The sequence below is a fragment of the Ochotona curzoniae genome, unplaced genomic scaffold (genome assembly GCF_017591425.1).
Source record: "Ochotona curzoniae isolate NIBS_2020 unplaced genomic scaffold, NIBS_Ocur_1.0 scaffold_3223, whole genome shotgun sequence".
Classification (NCBI taxonomy): domain Eukaryota; kingdom Metazoa; phylum Chordata; class Mammalia; order Lagomorpha; family Ochotonidae; genus Ochotona; species Ochotona curzoniae.
Window position 1 is genome coordinate 5,028,185 of NW_024467108.1, and position 23,719 is coordinate 5,051,903.

Here is a 23,719-nt window from a genome sequence, read left to right on the forward strand (position 1 = left end):
AGCCAGCATCCCTGAGGGCGGGCCTTTGGTCCAGTTAGCACCAGGAACAGTAATGAATACCCGGCTTACGGGGTTACTGGGGCGGGAGGGTGGAGTCGCAGAAGTTGATAGTGAAACCTGGACCCAGATAGGGAGGGGGTCAGAGATGGCCAAAGAGAGGGGGAGAGACAAGAAAGCAAGGACTGACTTAGCATCACCTTTCTTTTTCTTTTTTCTCCCTTTAAGATTGTTTTCCTTATTTATTTATATTGGAAAGGCATATTTATAGGGAGAAGGAGAGACAGAAAGATCTCCCATCTGCTGGCTCACTTGCCAAGTGGTTTCAGTGGCCGGAACTGAGCCAGTCTGAAGCTGAGAGGCATGAATTTCTTCCGGGTCTCCCAAGAGGGTGCAAGGTGCCAAAGACCTGGGCCGTCTTCTGCTGCTTTCCCAGGCCACAAGCAGGGAGCTGGATGGGAAGTGGAGCAACCAGGATACGAACTGGTGCCCATATAGGTTTAGCCACTGAGCCATTGTGCCAGACCCTAAGATTATTTTTAAAAAATCAGAGTGGAGGATAACCCAAAGTCTTAGGACCCTGCACCTGCGTGGGAGACCTGGAAGAAACTCCTGGCTCCTGGCTTCACACTGGCTCAGCCCTGGCAGTTGCAGCCACTTGGGAAGTTAACCAGTGGGTGGAAGATGTTTGTCTCTGTACCTCCTTCTCTCTTTTATGGCCTTTGCAATAAAAATAAGTAAATCTTAAAAAGCAAGCAAGCAAACAAACAAAAAAACCAGAGAGAGAGAGAGAGAGAGTGAGCCTCCATCTGCTGGTTCATGCCCTAAATGGCCACAACAGCCAGAGCTGGACTGGGCCAAAGACAGGAGCCAGGAGCTTCATCCAGGTCTTCCCACGTGTAACCATGGCCCAAGAATCTTTTCCTAGGCACAGCAGCAAGGAGCTGGATCCTGGTGGCAGCTGGCGCAATCAGGATCCCACCAGGTGCCCATATGGAATTTCACAGCCAGGGTGTAACTGAAGCCCAGGAAGGGCAAACAATTTGTTTAGGGCCCTGTAGTCCACCACTGGAGAGCTAGGGGTCTCTCTTCCTGCTCCCCTTTCCAAGCCCACCCTCCAGGCTGGGGTGGGGACTGTCTCCACTGCAAGAAGTGGGGCTCCCAGGGGAGCAGGTCAAGGACTGGGCATGCACAGACCCTTCTCCCTCTCTGGGTGAGCATGGAGGTTGGAATTCTCTGAGTTTTAGGGTGAAGCCCGGATGGATAAGGGATCCTGTCCGAAGGGGGGGAGACGAATGAGAGAACAGGTCCTTGGGGGTTCCCAGGCTTTGTGGATGCCCTGGTCCCCCTGCGGCCCTGCAGTGAGGGATGAGGGGGGCAGTAGGACCCAGGGTCGGAGGGGCGGGAGCCGGGGAAGTTTGGAGGAGGTCTTTGAATTTTTTTTTTCTTTTTGGCGGAGCGGGGCGCCCTCCGGAAGCATTTCCAACTTTCCAGAAGTTTCTCGGGACGGGCGGGAGGGGGAGGGGAACACCATAAATAGGCCGGGGCGCCGAGGGGCGGGCGGAGAGCAGGCTCGACCGCGGCGCAGCGATCGCGCTCCAGTCCGTGCGCTCCAACCCGCCAGGTGAGCGGCGGGGCAGGAGGGTGGCAGGTATGGTCGGGGGTCCGGGGAGCCGGCGAGGGCGCGAGCCTGCGGGCCAGGGCGGAGCGCACAGGATGCGGAGAGAAGTGCGGGGCGGAGGTCGTGTGGCTGCCGGGAGGGTCAGGCGGCCAGGGAACTGGGCCTGGGGGTGTAGCGGGGATGAGGGACCGGCCAGCGGCGCCTGCAGCCTTGGAGTGAGCCTGAGAGGACAGCGTGGGCTTGGCTTTTCCTTGGATCGTGGGTGTGGGGGCTCTCTAGTCTCTGAGGGTAGTAGCTAAAAGCAGGGCCTCGGCCCCCGCCAGCCTCTTCTCGACCTGGTAACCAAAGGGGGTACAGAGGCCGACAACAAATGTTGGAGAGTCCACCCTGCTCTGTCCACTGTCGCCAGGACCTGCAGGCTTCAGGCATTAACGGGACTCCCTGCCCCCAGCTTTGGACATTCCAAAGGCGGCTAGGGAGGAGGAAGAGGAGGAGGTAGAAGAGGAGGAGGAGGAGGGGGTGCCGACGGCGCTTCCAGCCTGGCCGGCTGCCCAGCCGCTCCTCTTCCCCGGTTTCCTGCGGGTCCTTCTGAGCTGCAGGGCCCGGATGGAGGCCTGGGGTGGAAGGCAGGGGGCCTCTCGCACAGGACAGGGGGACACACCCTCCGGTGCTCAGGGACCCCATCCTCCCCTTCCTGCCCCCTCTTTGTCTCTGGACTGCGGGGATTCCCAGCAGAGCTGTCCTTGCTGCCCTGTGTAACTGGACACCACACAGGCTGCACTCTGTGCCTGGAGCTACGCGACTGACTTTCGCTCATCCTCACCCGGCTCCCCTCCTCCACCTCAGGCCCATGGCGACCTGGGACGGTGCCCTACCCTGGTCCTGGCTTTTCCCACTGCTCAGAGAGGTGGCCAGGTCCCTGAGCTTGGGGTCTCGTTGTGTCCCCTTGGCAGGGGGCTGGGCCTGCCGGGATCCCATCTGCTTCCTTCTTCTCTTTTCTTTCAGAATGAAAAAGGCAGGCCCTGACCTCCCTCTGGGGCAATTTCAAGGTATTTTAGATCGTCAAAGTGTTTGAGACTTTCTGGGGGTCTTCCCCAGCTTCTCCCCTTTCCCTCTACAGCCAGTGCACAGAATTCTGGGGGCTCGCGGGCTGGGCTGGGCTGGGCTGGGCTGGGGAGGCTGACTTGCAGTGACTTGCCTTCCTCCTTGCCAGCTCTGCTGCTGTGGAACAGGGCAGCCCTTGTCCCAGCCATGCGACTCCCTTCTGCAGGGAGGCCCCTGTGCAGATGACAGGCTAGGACGGCGGGGGACCTCCTGCCTCCTTGGCTAGAAGCCCCCCTCTGCCGGCCAAGGGAGATAACTCAGCCAGCTGCTTGCCACGTCACCATCCCCCATCACTGCAGAACTTGAGCTGCTGCGTGGCTGCGTGGCGGCCCCAGCCCCAGGAATCCCAAACCGGTCATTTGGAGCTTTCTTGAGAAGCCCCTCCCAGCCTTTGAGGTTGTGATTGGCTGGGGGTGGGGGCTTCCGCTCCAGTGGATCCTGCCACGTGGCAGGGCTGGAAGCTAGGCTTCTGGGCCGCCCTCTGAGAGGGGATGCTGGTGGGATGGATGAGTGGGGTGGCCCCGTGCCTGTTGTCCTGGCACAATCTCCAGTAACTGCTCCCCTTTTTCTGCTTGTCCGGGGCAGTAAGTGATCCGTTTTTGAGGGAAGTAGCCTCGGGCCTGGTATGGGTCCTGAGTTGGTCCCTGTGTTCTGGACCCCTGCAGATTTCAGCGCGGGAGCAGGGGCAGGTCTCCCTTCCCTCACTTCTCTCCCCCTGGATCTCCACTGCATCCTCAGGCCCCAAGAACAGTGGTAGTCTCCCAGATGGGAGCAGGTGGGGCAGAACTGCCTAGGCTTGGTGGATGGCAGTGATAGAATTTTCGAGAAACCCATGCTGGCCCGAGTCTCAAAGGCCTCTCTGCAGCACCGCATGCTTTTTCCAGAATGGCATCAGTCGGGGCAGTGGGGTCCCAGCCCCCACTCCAGGTTCCTCAGGATGTTCTGGCTTTTCCTCCTGCCTGTTGTATGAAGCAGACGGGAAATGATCTACAACCCAGAGAGCCCATTCAGGGAGACTGTCCTCACTGGAGGCCCCACAGGGGGTGGGGCTTGGCCTGGGGGCTATCACGGGGAGCTTGGGGAAGGCCAGCCCTGAAGGCTTGTTGGCTGGGGGTGGGCAGAGTGGGACTTCCCAGGGCAGATGAAGCGGCTGTGGATGCTGAGCCTTGATGCACCCGCTTCCCCAGGGTCCTGTTTTGGCTGCTTTCTCAGGAAGCACTTCCTCCCATCCCCCAAGTTCCCAAGGATCTGGCCTAGGGATTTCCCCTTTGGTCCAGCCACTGGGGGCAGCTGCGCAGGCAAGTCTTGGTCAGGGTAGAGGCCTGAGACCCTTGCTGGGTGGATGAGGGAGCCTGAGGCTGGGTACACACACACACACACACACACACACACACACACACACACACACACACACACGTTCTCTGTCCTCTGGGGCAGCAGAGGACAGCATCTGGGCTCTCAGTTTTAATGAGTGAACTGGCCAGTGACTCATTAACATCCCACAGAGGAATGAACGGCATGTACCTGGGCGGGGCCATCCTTTGTCCAGACACACTCCCCTCCCCCCTTGGGAGGGGGGCTTCCTGCAGACCCCAGGCTAGCTGGGCTCCTCCTCACTGACCAGAGCCTTCAGGATTGAATGACAAGCAGAGCTGACCTGTGGCATCCCTGGCCTAGCCAAGGGGTCATCCTGTTTCACTTTACTGCAGGAATAGTCTTGTCAGGTGTGGGTGGCCCTGTGGGACATTGAGGTGAGGCCACAGCGCCCATACGTGCAGAGAGACACAGTAGTCAGTATGAGTCGTGAGTCTCTGAAGTGCCCGAGTCAGGACCCTGGATGCTCTTGCTCCCATCCTTGGTAATCCCCAGGGTCCAGGCTGGGGATGGCTGGCGGTTGGGGAAGGATGGGTACAGGGCTTCAGGGTGCTCTCTCTGCATTCGTCACAGGTCCCCCGCTGTGCACACAGCCCACCTCCCAGCCATGCGTTACATTCAGCTCCTCTCTGCCCTCTGCCTCCTGGCTGTGGCCCTGGCGGCCGAAGTGAAGAAACCCGGGGCAGCAGCTCCCGGCTCCACAGAGAAGCTAAGCCCTAAGGCCACCACGCTGGCAGAGCGCAGTGCCAACCTGGCCTTCAGCCTGTACCAGGCCATGGCCAAAGATCAGGCGGTGGAGAACATCCTGCTGTCGCCCGTGGTGGTGGCCTCGTCGCTGGGGCTTGTGTCACTGGGCGGTAAGGCAGCCACCGCGTCCCAAGCCAAGGCGGTGCTGAGTGCCGAGCAGCTGCGTGACGAAGAGGTGCACGCGGGCCTGGGTGAGCTGCTGCGCTCGCTGAGCAACAACACGGCGCGCAACGTGACCTGGAAGCTGGGCAGCCGCCTCTATGGGCCCAGCTCGGTGAGCTTTGCCGATGACTTCGTGCGCAGCAGCAAGCAGCACTACAACTGTGAGCACTCCAAGATCAACTTCCGCGACAAGCGCAGCGCCCTGCAGTCCATCAACGAGTGGGCGGCGCAGACCACCGACGGCAAACTGCCAGAGGTCACCAAGGATGTGGAGCACACGGACGGTGCCCTGATCGTCAACGCCATGTTCTTCAAGCGTGAGTCCGGGGAATGGGGTGGGACCGCAGGGCAGCCCCTGTCCTTGAGCATGATGGCTGGCTTCCCTTAAAGTCCTGGAGACAACCTGCAGAGACAGAGGTAGTTCCAAGCCTGTTCCACCCACCGGAAGATACGTGCAGAGAAGGTGTGGCCATATAGCCTGGCACTGCTACCAAACCCTCTCCATTCACCAGAAGCTAAACTTGGAGGGAGTGTGGCTACACTCTTAAAGAAAAGGCACAGGAGCCCACCCTCTAATGGAGGAAGACGGGCAGGTGCACTTCTGTACTCAGTCAAATCAAAGCATCAGTGTTAAGTGTCTTGGAATCAATGAAATTCCCTGAGTGAGCTTGGGAAAGGGCCAGCTTAAAGAATGCCTGGGAGCGGGTACAGGTGAGGATGCTGGGGGGCCCCGTCCCAGGAGGAGCAGGGCCAGAACTCTGGCCCACGCACCTACCTTGAAGATTAGATCTGGGGGTCCTGAGTCAGTCTTGCTACCCTTCCATGTAGGGAGTGCTGACACTGTTTGATCCCTGTGGCCAAGCTGGTCTCCTACCCAGTCAGTGTTGATTTAGGTTCCAGCAGAGGTCTGGCAGTGACCAAGGGCAGGGCACAGGCTGCTGTCACTGGGGCACAGTTGGGGGGTGACTGTGGGCTGTGACTGTGCCTGGGGCAGGGCATGTCTCTAACTGTGATCTGCCCCCTCCACAGCACACTGGGACGAGAAATTCCACCACAAGATGGTGGACAATCGCGGCTTCATGGTGACACGTTCCTACACAGTGGGTGTCACGATGATGCACCGGACAGGTAAGTGCTTTGGGGAGCAGGGTAAGGGGCAGTTCCCAGGGTGCCTGGGGCGTGGCCTGTCCTGCCTGATGTGTACCCAGTGTCCTTTGCTGTCCTCTCCCAGGCCTGTACAACTACTATGACGACGAGAAAGAGAAGCTGCAGATGGTGGAGATGCCCTTGGCTCACAAGCTGTCCAGCCTCATCATCCTCATGCCCCACCACGTGGAACCCCTTGAGCGCCTTGAGAAGCTGCTGACCAAAGAGCAGCTGAAGATCTGGATGGGGAAGATGCAGAAGAAGGCAGTGGCCATCTCCCTGCCCAAGGGGGTGGTGGAGGTGACCCATGACCTGCAGGTAAGGGCTGGCCCGGCTCAGGGGCCTGCAGGGGTACCCACTGTTTAGTTTGGCAGGTGTGTTCTGAGCACCCTCTGCCTCCTGGGCAAGTCCAGGTGGTGCTGAACTGTGCTGGGCGGGGGAAGCAGGAGAAAGGGGTCCTGTCCCTGGGAAGGGGACACCAGCAGCCTGATGTCACCATGCATTTGGTCAGGCGTTCCTTTCAGCACTTTATGCAAGTTAGACCCTCAGTCCTCAGAGTGACTTTGTAGGTAGACCTGTGAACTTTGTCTCACAGCCCTTGACTTACTGGACTGCCTCTGGGAGTCTGAAATGCCCCCAGTAACAGATGGTCCAAGATGGAGTGTTACACACTGGGCGGTGAGCACGTTATTGGCGGCAGGTCCCTAGGGAAGGCCAGGAGGTCTGCACGCGTGCTCAAAACTTCCCTAGGCACAAACAAGTGGTGGCAGGCAGAGGCTGGGAGAGAAGCAGAGTCAGGGGTCCCCCTGGCTCCTGAGACTTTGCGGTGGAGCCCCAGGTGGCCTTCGAGTGTCCAGAGAAAGAGACACATGTTTGAGCTGCTCCAAAGAGGAGCTTCCACCTTGCTCTGCCTTGGATGCCAGAAATGGGTCCCTCTCTGGCAGCTCCTCGCCCACTGATGGTGAGCATTTGCTGTTGAGAGGACTTAGAGAGATGGAAGGAGGTGGGGTTTAGCTGCAAGCCGGAGACTGGTCTAGGCTCTGGACACAGAACTTAAGGGAGGAGCCTCCGTCTCCTGGCCGGGTCTGGTTCCAACTCCGGACTCACCACCCCTGCCATTCTCTCCTGTGCTTTGCTAGAACCCTTGGCAAAGACACCATCTGCCAGTTTGTGGAATACATGGAGCTTTGTGTCAGTTGTCAGGATGGGAACAGCTGGGCCCACTTATGTATGCCTGTCTCGGGTCTTCCCTACACCTTACATCTGTCTGGTTGTGCTAGTGTGGCAGGGAAACCTGTGGAGGCCCTAGGGGCGAGACTAGACACTGATAGAATGAAGTCCAGAGGTGCTGAGGCCAGGCATGGCATCACCCTGTGCAGCACATGGCTTCTGCTGTCAGAGACCCACAGCCAGGGCTTTCTTAGTCATACTGTGCTCTGATCTGAAGCAAGGTGCAGATGTCAGATCGTACTGGATAAGGTTTTTTAATGTAGCTTTAAAATTTACTGAAAGGCAGAGAGAGGGACTGGCACCATGGCTCAACAGGTTAATCCTTCACTTTCAAGCACCTCATTCCCGGTAGGTACCGGTTTGTGTCCTGGCTGCTCCACTTCCTATCCAGTTCCCTGCTTGTGACCTGGGAAAACAATAGAGGAAGGCCCAAGTCCTTGCACCCTGTATTCACATGGGAGATCTGGAATAAACTTTTGGCTCCTGGCTTCAGTTTGAATTAATTCTGGCCATTGTGACCAATTGGGGAATGAACCAGAGGTGGAAGATCTTTGTCACTCCTTTTCTCTGTAAATCTGCCTTTCCAACAAAAGTAAATAAACCTTCAAAAAAAAAAAAAAGCAGAGAAAGAGGAGAAATATGCCATCCACTAGTTTATTCCTCAAATGCCTCCAACAGCCAGGACTGAGCCCCAGCACAGCCAGGAGCCTGGAACTTCAACTGGGTCTCCAGGCAGGGTTTGAAGTCCTCGAACATAGCTGTCTTTGGGTCCGCCCTTCTCGAACTCGAGAGTGCCAAGAGTTGTCTGGGGAGTGTTTAGTTAGCAAGGCTACCAGCTCACCCTGGATATCTGACCCTCGTTAGCTAGGTTCCTGGCAGGCATTAGGAATCCGGCATTTCCACTAAGCCTCAGGAAATACCCACTGCCTGGCCTGGAAGTGTGTGGGGATATTTCAGTCAAGGTCATTGGACAGTGCTGGAGATAAACACCAGCTTTGTCTGAATCTCAGGTCTCTTCCATGCATTGGCCGTGGAACACCTCCCTCATAGGGCTCTGGTGGGGATTAGGAAGGCAGGTACGAGGGGCCCAGCACTGGACCTGGCAGGTGCTGGGTGGCAGGGAGGGGGTCATTGTTTCTGGGGCGAGACGCTGGCAGGCACAGCCTCACCTGCCTCCTGTGGTCCCTCAGAAACACCTGGCTGGGCTGGGCCTGACCGAAGCCATCGACAAGAACAAGGCTGACTTGTCGCGCATGTCGGGCAAGAAGGATCTGTACCTGGCCAGCGTATTCCACGCCACCGCCTTCGAGTGGGACACGGATGGCAACCCTTTCGACCAGGACATCTATGGACGCGAGGAGCTGCGTACCCCCAAGCTGTTCTACGCTGACCACCCCTTCATCTTTCTGGTGCGCGACACCCAGAGTGGCTCGCTGCTGTTCATCGGGCGTCTGGTCCGGCCCAAGGGTGACAAGATGCGAGACGAGTTGTAGGGCCCCACCTCCACCCCTAGGGTGGGTGCGGGATGGCAGGAGGCGGCCGTGGGCTCCTGAGACACATGGGTGCTACTGGGGGAGGGGTGGGGGAGGGAAGGTCCCAGCCTTGGGTAGGCTCTGCAGGGTGGGAATGGGGAAAGAGACCTCTCTGCCTGGGCGTGAGTCCCCAGAAGTCACAATGCAGAGCTGGAGGTGCCACAGCCTGTGGGGACCCGGGCCACAGCCCCCTTGCTCTGTCCCCTCAGCCCACCTCCCACTGGGCCCTTGCTGAGCCTGCCTTCATCAGTGTTGTTCCTATTTATGGCCAAGTGCCTTGTCACCTGTGAGGGAGGGGACCTCGTGCCTGCGGGCAGTCCGGCTGCTGCTCCTGACACTGCCACCACCTCTGTCCCCTCCCTGGCTCTTCTCCCAGCTAAACAGTAGGTGCTGCAGCTGCTGGGGCCAGGTGCCCCCCATCACCTCCCATCTGAATGGCCCCTGTGAGGAGGGGGAAGGGATGGGGACCAAGCTCACAAGAGAACCCCCCCCCCGGGCAGACTTGGGTTTAATTGGGCTTCATGGGGATGAACTTTTTGGGGTTTGTTCTTTTTCCCATTTTTAGTCAACATGGGGAGAGAAGGGGTACTTGAGCCTTTTCTTGCAGTCAAAAAAGAACGTATTTGTACAATTGTGTTTTTTTTTTCAATAAAACTTTTCCAAGGAGATTTTGTTGAAGCTTGCGGGGGAGGGCTGAATTAGGAGGTTCGCACATCAGTCTTGCCCAGTCCAAGGTCTCCTGTGCAACATGGCCATGGCGTGCTGCTGGGAGAGGCAGCTGCAGGGTCTGGGCCACATTGCCAGCCCCGGGGTCCAGGGTGGCTGGATCCTGCTGGGTGGAGCCCCAGGCTGGCCCTTTTCTGGTCCCAGGGCCTGGGGTGTTAACCCAGGCGGAGTGTATGTGCTGGGATCCGGAGCAGGGATGTGTGCTGCAGGTTGTGTGTGCTGGTGGGTTTGTAGCAGGGAAGAGGAGGTGCCCAGCACAGCGCTGCCCCACAATCCTGGCTCATCTCATGGGTCCCAGGGGGAGAAAGAGAGAGAGAGAGAGATGTGCAGGATGGGATCCCAGTGACCAGCAAGGCAGAGTAGCAGAGATTTGAGCCCCGTCTCTGCTGCTTGCTGCCAGGGTGGTCTTAGGCCAGACACTCCCTCTCTAGCTCCTCTCTGCCATGGGTCGGGGGGCAGGGAGTGACTGGTTCGGGAAGGACTCAGGCAAGTTCACAGAGTCCACCAAGACGTGAAGCCAGTTGGATCCACTCCCAAGGGGGTTTTGTCTTAAGCCAGAGCTCTGGCTGGCCTGCCTGCTCCCAGAGGCCCTCCCTGAACTCTCGATATAGCCAGCCTCACCTACACCTCTGTTTCTCTTCCAGGATTGCAGGTTGTACTCAGGGCTACAGGATAAGCCGTTGATCCTCCCAGTTCCCTACCTGTGTCCCCACCTAGAATGGTAGCATGAGGAGACAGAGGAAGGGCCTGGGCACTAGGATGCAAAAGAAAAAATCATGAGTGGGAGACCGAGGAAGGCTTCCAGGAAGAGGAGACATGGACTGTGAAGTGGTCTTACTCATAGGTACAGCTCGGAGAGATTGGAACAGAACCCAGGCCTCCTGACCTTGGAAATTACACAGCTCTCCCTGCTGATGGGAGAGGGCAGTGAAGTACAGCAGGTCTGGAAGTGGAACTGAGGCAGGGTCCAGAGGCCACGTTTTAGCAGCCTAGTCCATAGGGGACAGGAGGCGAGAGCACCGTGCTCCCAGCCCACATGCATTCCCCTGCACCACCAGCCATAGTAGGAGATGGAGTTGCTGGTGTGAGGGTGGCAGTGCCTGTGGCAGAGGTGAGCTAAACAGGTGATATGAGCCAGAGATGTCCAGCCACTGTTCCCCCTTGGGTACATCGAAACACTATATGGTGTTTTCCTGCCACCTAGAGGCTGTTGTTAGCATTACCCTGTTGAAGTCTCCAAGAGGAACGCCTGTTGACTTCTGAGTCCTAGCTGTGGATAGACGAGATGAACCTCCTGTGAATCTGCCCTAGGCTTGCACCTGCCATGTGTGATCTCATTTAGCCCCCAGGGCTCCTCCTTCAGGAGCAGCTATTACTATCCCAAGTTGAAGTTGAGAATACCGGCTCAGTCAACTCCAGGCCTCCCAGCAGGCAGGGCCTGGCCCTCCTGGGGACCCTGGGCTCCTGGCTCTGGAGGACAGCGCCGGAAAGAACAGGTGGAAGGTCTGTGTGTCACAGTTTATGCGGGGAGAGAAAACAGCTGGCTTCTGTGTGAGCCATGCCCCAGCAGCCACTCGCAGACTGTCCCACTCCAGTGTGTCCCTGGAGTCTTGGCACATAGTACTGCCTTAGTGTGCCCTCAAAGGAAGTGGTCTGGCTGGACCCTGCTGGACCTGAGTTCCAGCTCTGGGACTGCCTGTGTGACCCTGGGCCAGTGACAGCCTTTCTGAGCGTCGGCGGCAAGATGGAAGTAACACCTGTACCCTCTTTGGACGGGTGTTATGTGACGATAGGGAGGGTCACTCATGTGCGTGGCTGCTAGTATGTAGCTGTAACATTAGCTACTGAGAAGAGGAGGCGGGTTCGGCAGGACTGGGACTTGAGCCCATGTCCTTGTGACGCCAAGCTGCAGCACCTTGGTGGCTAGGAGACTGCTGGAAACGGGTGCTAGAACTGGATGAAAAGGACAAGAAAATCCAGAGGAGAGGGGCAGCTGGATGGGCTGAAGGAGCTGGGTGCCTGCTCCAGGGAAGGGGTGCATGGCTCCGAGGAGGGCTGAAGGAGAGACCCCAGGGTGGGGCAGGAGCAAGCTGACACAGCCCCTCAGCCCCTCCAGCTCCTACCACCTGCTTTCCTGCCACTGTCCTGCCCCTGCAGCCCCCTTGGCACTTCCTTTCTCCCCTCCTCCCTCTTGCTTCCCTGCCTGCTGTCCTTGTCCTTCAAGGCCTGTCTCAAAGGTCTTGGCCTCCCCCAGGGAATCTTGGGGGCCCCTGGACCCAGCACTCTGCAGCAGGACCTGTGAGCACTGCTATTGCATACACCGCGTGTTGGAGGCGTGCTCCATCCTCTTTTCTGGCTGCCGTCTTCCTTCTTGGTGTGGTCTGGGAGTGTCTGACGATAACAGAAGTTGTGACCCCAGTCCACATGAGCCAAAGCTGCTGGCACTCTGGGCTCATACCATGATTAAATCCTTAGTTTTCGGGGTCATACGTGGAATTCACAGCCTGTGGAATGCAGCTCACGATGGCCCACGGAGCCAAGTGGAAAATTCTGTCTTCTCTTCTGTACCAGAAGCTGTGACTTTGGAAGGGTAAATCACCCACATTTGTGCTGCCTTCAAAGACTCAAAGATGCAGGCGTGGTTTCTGCTGTCGCCTCTGAGCTCAGTGGCATGCCTGTGCACCAGCACATTCTCATTGGCTTGCTGAGATGGTCACTTCTGGGACGGATGCCATTCTGGCTGTGGCCTTTTCTTGGCACCACATCTGCCATTTTTGGTCTCTTGGTATGAAACTGGCTGGTGTTTTCTCTTGCTCTCTCTCCTCTCTTCTTTTTATTGGGGTCCCCAAGAAGTTTGCCTTGTCTCAGAGGGGACAGCAGTACCCCTGCCCGTCTGGTTAGTCTGTGGGGATTCTGCTGTTGCTCCACACACCCTGGGGCAACAGGCTTATCTGCTGTGCTGGTTTGTCACATTGCTAGGCTTGCAAGAGTGTGATGCAAGCAGTAATGAGATTTCAATGTGCATGATAATGAGAACAAAATCCCCCCAGAATGCAGGGTCTGCTCTCCCAGTGATGCGTCTGGGTGTTCAGTGATCTTAACCTGGGGTTCAGAGCAAAAGCATCTTCCAGGCTGAAGGCCAGCAGCTCAACTCCACAACCCTGCTGGCTCAGCCAGTCCAGAGACAGTGAGAATGTGGGCATCAGAGGTCACTGTGTCTATGCGTAGGAAACCCAGGCTGAAGTCTCACCATGCCATGTCTAGGATTTGGGCACAAAGCCGGGTGCTCCCTGGCAAGCAGCTTTGTTCCTCTGGGGAGGAGCCCTTGGTCCCCGGCTGCACCCAGCTGAGACGGTCCAAGGACTAGGGCTGTAATTAACGACTGTTCCACACGCTGTTCTTTCCCAGGAGCGGCTGAGTGGACTTCTTGCTCGTAGTGGCTAACTGGGAAGGCTGAGTCACTGCTGGGCTGGGGCACCGCCCTGGATCTCTCCCCTTCTGGAGAGCTCCCTTCCGCTGGAGTTGGGCTCTGGTTTCTTCTGCCCCCGACTTGGAAATTGCCAAGATCACTAGTGATTTCTTAATGATTGGGCTGATGAACACCTCAAAATATTGACTTTAGGAATTTAAAAAATAGATATAGGTACTTTAGGTGACCACAACAGCTGGAGTTGAGCTGATCTGAAGCCGGGAGCTTCTTCCAGGTCTCCTATGTGGGTGCAGGGTTCCAAGGCTTTGGGCTGTCCATGACTGCTTTCCTAGGCCACAGTCAGGGAGCCAGATGGGAAGCAGGCCTGTCCGGACATGAACCGAAGCCCATATGGGATCCCAGCACGTGCAGGCAAGGACTTTAGCCACTAGGCTACCACACCAGACCCTGACTTTAGGAATTTAAAAGAGCAGAGTAGTGGAGTGAACATTCTGACACTCTCACGCCACTGAGTGTTGCAGTCACGTGTATCTGTGGGACTCCAGGCATGTGGCAGGTCCACTCCTGACGTTTCCCTCAAGGGGAGGCTTTTTCCAGTCCTCGGCCGGCTCCACAGAGGAAGGCCCTCCTTCCTCTGCCACCCTGACAGTGTTGGGCTCTGCCCTGGATCCTCCCTGCGCTCTTCCTGGGGAACTCTACCTCCTTGATGGTCACACACACCCTTGAGATTGGTGACCCACCCCCACCCCACCTTCGGTTCAGCCCCTCTTCCAGATTCAGATCCCTGTGGCCAGCAGTGCCCTGGATGCCTGTCCTTGCTGTCACACAGGCATTTTCCACTCACCGTGCACCAGACTGTGTCTCTTCTCCTGCCCAAACCAGTTGTTAGCTGCTTTTCCATTCAGCAACCATTGATCAGATACCCATTGGGTGTGTAAGAAAATGCTCGATGCTTTAGAAGAAGCAAGAGAAAAAGACACACTGCTGTAGTGAAAAAGACACACTAACAAGGGTTGGCAAAAATTTAGAAAAATGGCAACCCTCATCCATTGCTGGTGGAGATGCAGTCCTGGACCCTGGACCCAAGCCATGGACCCTGGTCAACTGGATGGCCCCATGAAAGGTGGGCTGCTTTGATGGATGATTAGCATGGGGACTGAAGGGTCAGGGAGGGCCAGGAGCTGGGGGCTGGGCTGCAGGGCCTCCTGGGCAAGGGTTCAGAGTGGATGGCTGTAGGAGTTGCTGGCATAAACACAGCCACACTGGGCTTCCCAGCCAAGCCCAAAGTGGAGGCAGGGAGCTAGAATGTTCATGCCTTCTCTTGAAGTTGATCCAGGCCTCCAGGGATGGTGACCAGCCCCCAGTCAGGGCGAGGTCTGAGAAAATGACTCAGGCCAGCCTTCCTGCCAGCCCCAGCCACAAGATGCCTGGGGCTCTAGTCGTACCCAGGGTGATGTCTCAGAATAAAGAAATGTGGCATCTCTCCTGGGTCGAGTGCTGTGGTATCTATACCGATTTATGAATTGGGTCATGTGTGAAGAGGAGAGAGAGAAAGAGAGTGAGACAGAGAGAGAGAGACCCTCTCTGGTCGTCCAGCAGCAGGATTGGACAGGTCCCAGGGAGAGCCTGGAAGGGATGGGGGAAGGTTGGTGCACATGCGTATTGCCACGCCTCTCACCTTTTCCCCAGAGAAGCGAGTCACCTTGCGATAGACCCCACAAGGTGCCTCTCCACTCCTAGCAGGGGCCAACCCTGCCCCTCCACCCACGCTGCCCTAGGTGGCCCGACTTGGGACCTCTCAGAGCCAGGAAGGAAGCAACACGCCCTCCTTGGCCGGGATCAGCCACCAGGGGCTGCCTGCGAGGCCTTGGCCCAGCGCTCTGTGAGTTCTGCATGGCGCCCCCGCCTTAGTGTGTCCCCAGCCACCAAGGCCTCACCCCAAGGAGAGGAACGGGAAGAAGCATGGGGACGACAGGGATGATGGGGACGACAGGGATGATGGTGCCGGAGGGTCGGGCGCCCAGGACTTTGGACCCAGAGTCAGGCTCATTGCCTGCCAGTGCCTGCCCCACAGTGGGGACTGAGCACAGTGGGTGCCCTCTCTAGGCAGGGTAGTGGGGAAGGTTGCATTCCTTGCAGCTGAGAGCTCTGCCTTGGGACTGTAGTGCGCCTTGGGCTGGAGGCTTTCTACCTCAGGACTGTGATTGTGAACAAAGGAGGACCCAGAGAAAGCAGAGGCTCCCTGTTCTACCGCTACCCCCGGGGTCCTCAGCTCTCACTGCCTGGCCCCCGCCCCTGGCGCCACAGGCTCCGGCCTTCCTGCTGCTTCCTCTGGCAGCACCCAGAGCAGTTAAGTTGGGGCCCCAGACCCTGCTTTGGCCTGCTGTCTCCCAGGGGCTGGTCTAAGGGCCAGTGGCCTCCTGGACAGGGAGAGGACCCTGTTAACATCCCAGGGATGCCTGGCCTGGGGGATGTGTGTGTGTCCTGAGGCTGCTGTGGTATGCAGAGGAAGGACAGAAGGCAGCAGGGAGTGGTCCCTACACAGCCTCAGCCTTGACAAGGTTTTGTCATCAGGTGCCTGGCCTCAGGAATTCACTGACAGCTGGCTCTGAGGGCTACTGGCGTGCTGGGCTGGTGAGAGAGCTGGCCGTGTGTGTACACATGTGTGTGTCTGTGTGTGTGTGGGAGGTTAAGGTGGGTGGCTTCTGAAATCAGAACATCCCAGAACTGTAGCGGATGAGGTGTGGAGGCAGCTTGGATCCAGTTGGAAGGAAACTATGCCATTTGCACATCCATGATGTGTGAATATAGAATGTAGCATGCCTGCTTTTGCATGTACATGGCATGCGCGCGCACACACACACACATCTGAGCCAGGGGGGACCAGTTTTATTAGATTCCAGCAGCACTATATGGTACACGTTTCATGCAGCGTGAATAGGAGCCTTCCCTGCCAGCTCTGTCAGCAGCCCATCGAGGGGCGGGCGTTAAGGGGAGCCTTCCACATATTCCGCGTGAGGGACAGTAGGGATCATGACTGGGGGTGGAGGTGTGACTGTGGACAGTGGAGGGCCCCTGGCACCTTGAATCTTCAGAGGTTCGGGAGCCATAGGACCTGGGTCCTTGGCTGTTGTTGGCACCAGCGGCGCTTGAGCCTTCAGAGGCACCATGACTAGGGGCACGTGATTCTTAGCAGCCTCGGGGGCCACGTCACCTGCATCCTTGACTAGCACTGTGTTGCTGGGGGCTTGAGTCTTTGCAGCCTCGGCGGCTGTGGGGCCCAGGTCCTTGACTAGTGCTGTGATGCTGCCCTGCTTCTCCACTGCAGCTGGGGCCTTTGACTGCTCCAGGGCGCCTCCTCCCCAGTCCTGGACTGGCTCTGGGACCAGTGGACCTCGCTCTGTCGCAGGCTTAGGGGCCGTGGGGTCTTCTGCCTTCATGGGTGCTGGGACCATGGCACTTGGAGCCCTCAGATTCCCGGGGACTGGGGGTTCTTGATTCTTGAGGGTTGTTGCAGTCACGAGACCCTGACCTGGAACGAGGTCTGGAACTGCAGGACCCTGGTTCTTCCTGGGCTCAGGGGCCAGGGATCCTAGATCCTTTGGTGGCTGTGACACATCGGAGCTCTGGTCTGTGGCTCCTGCTGGAACCATTGGACTGATGTTCTTTGGAGGCACTGGGACTGAGGGACCTGGGTCCTTGCCTGGTGCTGGGGCTGTGGGACCTTGATCCTTGCCCGGTAGTGGGACTGAGGGACCTAGGTCCTTGCTCGGGACTGGGGCTGCAGAGCCTTGACCCTTGCCCGGTGCTGGGGCTGCAGGGCCTTGATCCTTGCCCGGTGCTGGAGCTGCGGGGCCTTGATCCTTGCCCGGTGCTGGGGTTGCAGAGCCTTGATCCTTGCCCGGTGCTGGGGCTGTGGGGCCTTGATCCTTGCCCGGTGCTGGGGCTGCGGGGCCTTGATCCTTGCCCGGTGCTGGGGTTGCAGAGCCTTGATCTTTGCCCAGTACTGGGGCCACGGGGCCTTGAACCTTCGGAGGCTCTTGGGCCACCAGACTTTGATCTTTCAGGACTCCTAGAACCACAGGACCTTGATCTTTGTCTGGCTCTATGGCTATGGGACCTTGATTCTTACTTGTGGCATCACCAGCAGGTTGGACCAGGCTCCTGCAAAGGAGAGAGAGAGGCTGTCACTGTGAAGGCAGAGCCGGGGCCAGGGACAGGGCAGAGCACAGATTGCCTGAGATGTCTTGGCCTATGGGAGCCTGGGGCAGGGATAGGCTGGGGGCAGGGTGAGGGAAGGGAAGTGGGATGGACAGCGTGTGCTGCAGAACCAGAAAGGGGACCTGCTTTCTGTAGGCTTAGTACAGAAAGTGGGATGGGGTGAGGGGGCAGGTTCAGGAAGCGCTCATTCAATGTGTTTGCCAATTGATTATAACCTGCATGTGGCACGGGGCTGGGAAGGAGAGGGGTGACAACCTGGTGGTGATGGCAGCATAGCACCTGGCCTCAGAGGCATGCAAGGGGCACTCCACCCAGGGCCCTACTAACCCTGTAAGATTGCTGGGTCTGTACTGTGAACCCCATCTTAGCTGTTCACTCTGATGACCCCACAGGCCAGGCTGCTATTTTCCTTGTCCTCAGGGATTTCTAATTAGCTTTCCTCTCCTAGGGCTCCTTGTGAAAGGGTGAGAATCCACATCATACAAGGAGGGGCGGGCCAAGGGGGCATGTCCTCCTTCTTCCCCCTGCCCCCTGCAAGGGGGAAGGATATTCCATCAGTGATGTACAGAGGGCTGGCACACTAAGCAGCTGACTGGCTTGTTCTGTGCTTCATGACTGCTTGTAATGTCTCCACGGACAGCACACTTCAGTATTTCTTGCAGCACTTCCCCATCTATGTTGGACGCCTGGCTAGAAATGTCCCACTTGGTGCAAGGCCCTAGTCCTTCCCTCCACCCTGCAGCCTATTCCCTCTCCTCTCCCCACGCCCTTGCTTCTCCACATCTTCACAGGGTCTTGGGTTTCTTTTACTGTGGCCAGGAGAGCCAGCCTCTCACCATTCATCTCTCACACTCCAGCCACGAGGCCCGGCCCTCTGTGGCACGCATGTAACACAGTCCTGACAGCCAGGGGCAGGCACGGCATGCTCAGACCCACCCATTTGGAGCCCCCTGGTTTCCAGTGCACCTCTTTGCCCTGTAGGTCAGGCTGAAAGTCAGCACTCAAGAATGGCCTGGCTTATCACAAGCGCTGGGACATCCTAGGCATAGTCTGTTTTCCATGCCTGTCCTTTTCATAGCACACATCAGCAATCCAGCAGCCCTGAGAGGCAAATGGAAGGCATGCTGTGACCCCCAACCCTTACGCTGGTAGACGCAGAAACCTGGGCCCCGGAGAGGGCAGGTGGCATGAAGGTGAGGGAGAGCTACAGTGATGACAGTCTGGGTCTCTGTCACCTGCATCTGCACTCTTTCCCCTAGGGTCCCAGCTTACATACATGCTCAACTAAAGTGTCTGGGACATTGCTACACCCGGTGGCAATGCCATCCATCTGCTTCACACCCTTTGAGCATTATTACTGTTGTGGGCAGGAGCTGGACCCTGCAAGCTGCAGCATGACAGCTGCTTGGGAACACGTTCTTAGCTTTTATTTCTTTGGGCCCTGAGTTTGCCGTGTGTTCACTAGGTAACAGCGACATTTGCTCAGATGATCAGAGGCCATGTACCTAAAGCCCACTCAACCAGAAGGGTGTTTATGACCAGTTTACTCAGAAGTAAATGACAGATTTCTCCCCGCCGCCCCCCAACTAGTTCATCATTCTAGTCCACTCAGAGCTGTGTCCTGTAGCTGGTACCCTGAACCCCCCAGGGCCCAGTGGCATGGGCAGTCTGTCCTTCTAGCTGCCTTGCTGTTGCTGAGCATCACAGAGGCTAGGGATATGATTAGACAGCCCCCGCCCCCGGCCTAGGCTTACCACAATGCGGAGCAAAGCTGCCCCGGCCAGAAGGCTAGAAACTGGCTGCTGAGGAGAGAGCCAGGCCAGGCTGGGGAAAGTATGCAGAGACCAACAATGACCAACAATGATCTTTGGGCCTGGGTAGCAGCTGGCCAGAGTGGTAAGGTTAAAGCCAGATCAGGACAGAATTGAACAGAAAAATCAGTTGGCTGTATTCTCTTGAGTTAGGAGCTGAGCTGGCTGAGGCCATCCTGATAGGGCAGAAAAATGTGAGCGAGGCTTAACTCACTCTCAGGTGCCTGGGCTGCAGCCCCCACCTCAAGGGAAAGACTTGGGAACAGAGCACCCCATGGGCAGGAGAAGCACGATGAAGATCAGCCCAGGGCCTGGGTTGGGAGACCCTGAGTGTGCATGGTACTGGCTCACGCTCCAGGCCCTAAATTCTTACTGAATAAGCCAGCTGTGAGCCCATCCCAAATATGAGTGACTATGTAAGCCAATACTGCTTTGCCTAGTTATTGAGGCCATTTGGGGAGTGAGCCAGTAGATGGAAAAGCTGTCTCTCTCTGTCTTTCAAACAAGCAAGGCTTTAAAAATGGGGGGTAATGGAATAAGTAAGTTAGACCTACAATCTATTTTATTTCTTATTGTCCTTTTACTCACCCCCCCCCTTTTTAAATGAAGAAGTTTGCAAAGCATAAAGGGGACAGGAAACAACTTAATGAAAGCCCTCCTAGGTGTGTCACTTGTGACACAGACCTGAGCACGTGCCTCTATGTTTTGTCACAATAGCTGGGGTGACAGGCTTTGCTGGGCAGTGAGCTGGCCTGGGGACAGTGTCAGGTCAATAATATAGCATCTTGCCAGCAAGCAGCATGTGTAGACAGAGAGCTGTGGTGCTTGGAAAAGCAAAGTCAAGCTTGTGCTTCTTGGGTCTGCCTGTTATCCTGGGAAAGGCAGACGAGAGCAAAGCCATCCTGTATCAGCCTGGATGGACAGAGGGCAGCATCATGTGCTTGAATGGAACAGGCAGCTGGAGCCTAAAGGGTGCCCGTGGGAGAAGAGGCTTTGGGCTGGGCTCATGCCCCTGACCATGGCATGGTGGTGGGGCAGTTTCCTACCCAGCCTTGGGCCAGTTGCTAAATCCACTGAATTCATCTACAATCTACAGTGGAAAAATACAAGATGGCATCATGCCTTCTGTAAGCAATGATGGGACTTGCACAACAACCCTAGAAGTTACCATGTTCTTAATGCTTGTTCTACATGACTTCTACATAGGGGAGCTGAGATATAAATTTTATCAGATTTGGAGGGAAACTTTTGCAAAGCAACCACTCACTCACTTCTAAAGCCGAAGTAGTCCCTGGAATTTTTAAAAATTTCTGGGCACAAAGCTGCCCAAGGCAGGAGAAAGCCTTCCCTGAGGCTCAATGTCCATCCCATGGTCCTGTGGGCACTGCTGGTCTCACTGTGAAATGCACCTTCCCAGAGCCCATGAGGCTGCTGTCTGAGGCTTGCTTGGACAGCATTTGTCACAGGGCCCTGCTACCTCCCAACCTGAGTGCACCCCAAAATCCCTAACCTCCCAGGAGCTAGAAAAATCTGCAGGGCTTAGCTTGGCTTCTGTGTTGCTAGTTGCCCAAGAGATCTTGGGGAACCAGTTGACCACAGAAACCTCAGCTTCTCTGTGAAGTGGGGAAGACAATACAAATGTCCTACCAAGGAGGATCTGCAGTATCAGCCTCACAGCGTCTGGCAAAAGGCAGGTGGTCTCCCGAGACCCCTCCTTGCACTGTCCTTGTGTGCCGCTTTGTGTCTGCCCTTACCCCATCTCAATGCTGGGCTACCTTCCTGCTGCCTGGATGCTTCTCCCAGCACTCTTCTCTGCAGAAGCCCTGCCCATCCTTGGTGGCTCAGCTCAGAACCCTCTCCTCCCTCCCCTCGATTATGTTTTGTTCTCCCTTGCAGCATGATTTTATAGTCACTCTTGGCCATATTCATGGAACTCCTGATTGCACAGTGGGTTCCCCCATGAAACCAGAAATGCCCTGAAGGCAGGGTTACCCTCCTCCCAATGCCATCAGAAGACAGCAGGTCCCCAAGCAAAGATGAAGACTCCTTGCCAAAACCTGACTCACGCTCAATTCCATGGCCCCAACCAGAAATTCCAGAGCCATGCAATACATCCCTCCCCCTCAACAGCCTCATTCATCCTTCATGGCTCAGCTATTTCTTCTCCTAGTATTCGTTTCTTGACCCTCCCTCCTTCCTCCTCGCCCTTCCTCTACCACCTGCTATGCCACTGCTGCCGTCATCCAAATTGGTGCCCCCTGCTTTCTCCAACCCATCCCCTCACAGAAATCAAACTCTAAGAGCACAAACCCAATCCCTGCTGATAACCCTCCTGTGGCTGCTCCTTGACCTAAGAGTGAAGAGCAAAACCTGTTACACCACTCGGATCACTAAGCGGCTTGCCCGGCGCCACCATCTACACTCATGCCCAGCTTTCGGCCACTGCTCCTCAGCATTGCCCTCCTCCTTCCCACTGCACAGCTGTCCTGCGTGCTGTCATCTCCTGGAACAGTCATGGCTTCCTCTTAACCTGGCCTTGCTCATCCTCCATCCGTTGCCTGGATTGGAGGTGGGAAGCCTTCCATGGCCCCTCAGTCATGGTCAAGGGCCCTGCTACTGGCTCTCCTTTATCTTAGCTAAGTGCTTGGGTTCTATTGGATCAAGGTCTCACCCACTAGAGGGGCGGGGGTGGTTCAGAAGGCAGAGACCTTGGTATCTTTGCACAGCAGTGCCTACTTAGGGCCTAGAACATCACCCTAAGTCACTTCATTCTCTGCCCTCTCCATGTTGCCATGGAGATTGACAATGCCACCTGAGTACACTGTGACAGTTTGGAAGAGGGACCATGTCTCTTCTCCCCTCCCCCCCCCCCCGTTCCCACTCTTGCACACGATGCTAGTCTTATAATCTACCCATATGTTTGTTTTAGCCTTTCCAGGTTGTCTTCCTTTGTACCATCAAACTGGTACAGCATTCCTGGCTTAGGGGCCTGTCCTTGTGCGTAAGGCTCGATGGAGACAGCCCGGAGTCTGATTTATCTGTAGAGTAGTGACTCTGTGCAAGCCAGAGGGTCTCTAAGCCACATGCATGTGAAAGCTACCCTCTAAATGGGTGCACTGGTTGGGCCACCTCCCTCCCTTCCTCCCTCTCTCCAATGGCTGGCAGCTTCAGCTTTCTTGTCTATGCAGGGGCATTAGTCTGTGTGGCTGTTCACAGCATGGACCCCGGAATAGGGTGGGGTTAGTGACTGTCCATTCTTGTGGATGGACTCCATGTCCTGGTTAGCTGTGGGCAAGTGACCTTCCTACAGCCACACAACCAACAGGCCCATAGATCTAGTGTCACCCCTGGACCTGAAGCCTAGGTGGGCAGGAGGTGGCCAGAAAGCAGGGTGATCTCATGACTCGGTTCCTGTCCTGCCTGCCTCCACAGCCACCTATGTTTCTTGGTCACAAAGCTCTAGCACCATGCTGGGGAAGGCAGTTCCTGGAGGGGGATCAGCAGTGAAACTGTGTTGGACAGGTTCCTTAGTCTCGGGCAGATTCTGTAGGAGGCAGGCACTTCCCAAGGTGAGGACTCTGGTACCTGCTGTGTTAGGAATGACCATGCAGTTTGGCAATTGTCTGTATCTCTCCCGCTAGACCCTGGGCTGTCCTGTTTATAGCACTGAGTGCCTGGTTCTGCCTCCGGCTTCAATAGTGAGAGCCATAGGCGGTGTGGCTCAGTGGCTTTCTGTCTTAAATCTTTTTGGCTTTATTCCTTCCTTGGTCAAAATCGGCTGAGTCCCTACACTGTGTTGGGTCTTGTGACAGGGCACCCAGAAGCTTCAACCTCTTCTAAGCAGAGAGGCTCTGAATACCCTTTGGAAAGGGGCAGAGATATCACTTAGCTGGACAAGATCTCTCCATCTGTTCCACATGAAGCCATAGCCCCCAGAACCAGCTCAAAGGCACCTGGGGCTATGCAGGCAATGAGTGGAGCTGAGCAGGATCATGTTTCTGATTGATGGTTTCCTCCTACCCCTTTGCTGATGGGGTTTTGCTCTCTGGGGTCATGCAATGCCTGCCTTTCAGGTACTGCAGGGAGAAGCGAGGCTGGGTCCCCAGCCCTAGCTTTGCTGGGTGACATCTGCACCCACCCTCCAGCTGACTGGGCATTGGCCATCTTCCACCCCTGGGAAGGTGTCAGCCTTAACCCAGCCTACTCTCCATGCTGGACAACATCCACTTTGCCCTGGCATCTCTGCCTCCATGGAGCAACCCTCCATGGCTCTGGCTTTCACCCTGGTATGGCATCACTGCTGGCTGCCCCCAATGCCACCTCATTCCATCTGCCCAGATTATGTTCTGGGGCCACTTCCTCCTCCACTTCCTTCTTCTGTGTCCCTAAAGCTCCCGCATTCCGGCAGTGTCCCCAGCAGGTGAGCTTGTAGATTTCTGCAGTTCTTGACTCAGAGCTCCCCACTGAAGTCACCTGACTGGAACCAGTTTGCCTCAGCCCTTCTCACCTCTATAACTACGCTCCCATTGCTCTCTTTCTGGCTTTATCTCAGCAGACTCTTGCAAAGGCAAGAGAGCCCCCCCCCCGCCCGACTTCCCAACAAGTGTTGGCATCATGG

At 56.5% G+C, this 23,719-nt stretch overlaps 2 protein-coding genes across 2 annotated transcripts; one reads left to right on the plus strand and one right to left on the minus strand.

Annotated features, from left to right (window-relative positions):
• Positions 1–1,420: 1,420 nt before the first annotated feature.
• On the plus strand, positions 1,421–9,527 carry SERPINH1 (serpin family H member 1). Its single transcript, XM_040963959.1, has 6 exons — positions 1,421–1,621; positions 2,624–2,667; positions 4,670–5,322; positions 6,035–6,133; positions 6,237–6,469; positions 8,572–9,527. Exons 3-6 carry the CDS (start codon positions 4,704–4,706, stop codon positions 8,872–8,874), a joined length of 1,254 nt encoding a protein of 417 aa, XP_040819893.1. The 5' UTR covers positions 1,421–1,621; positions 2,624–2,667; positions 4,670–4,703; the 3' UTR covers positions 8,875–9,527.
• Positions 9,528–15,952: 6,425 nt separating this feature from the next.
• On the minus strand, positions 15,953–16,785 carry LOC121145349 (microtubule-associated protein 6-like). The gene has a single exon (XM_040964104.1). It carries the CDS (start codon positions 16,720–16,722, stop codon positions 16,057–16,059), a length of 666 nt encoding a protein of 221 aa, XP_040820038.1. The 5' UTR covers positions 16,723–16,785; the 3' UTR covers positions 15,953–16,056.
• Positions 16,786–23,719: the final 6,934 nt, after the last annotated feature.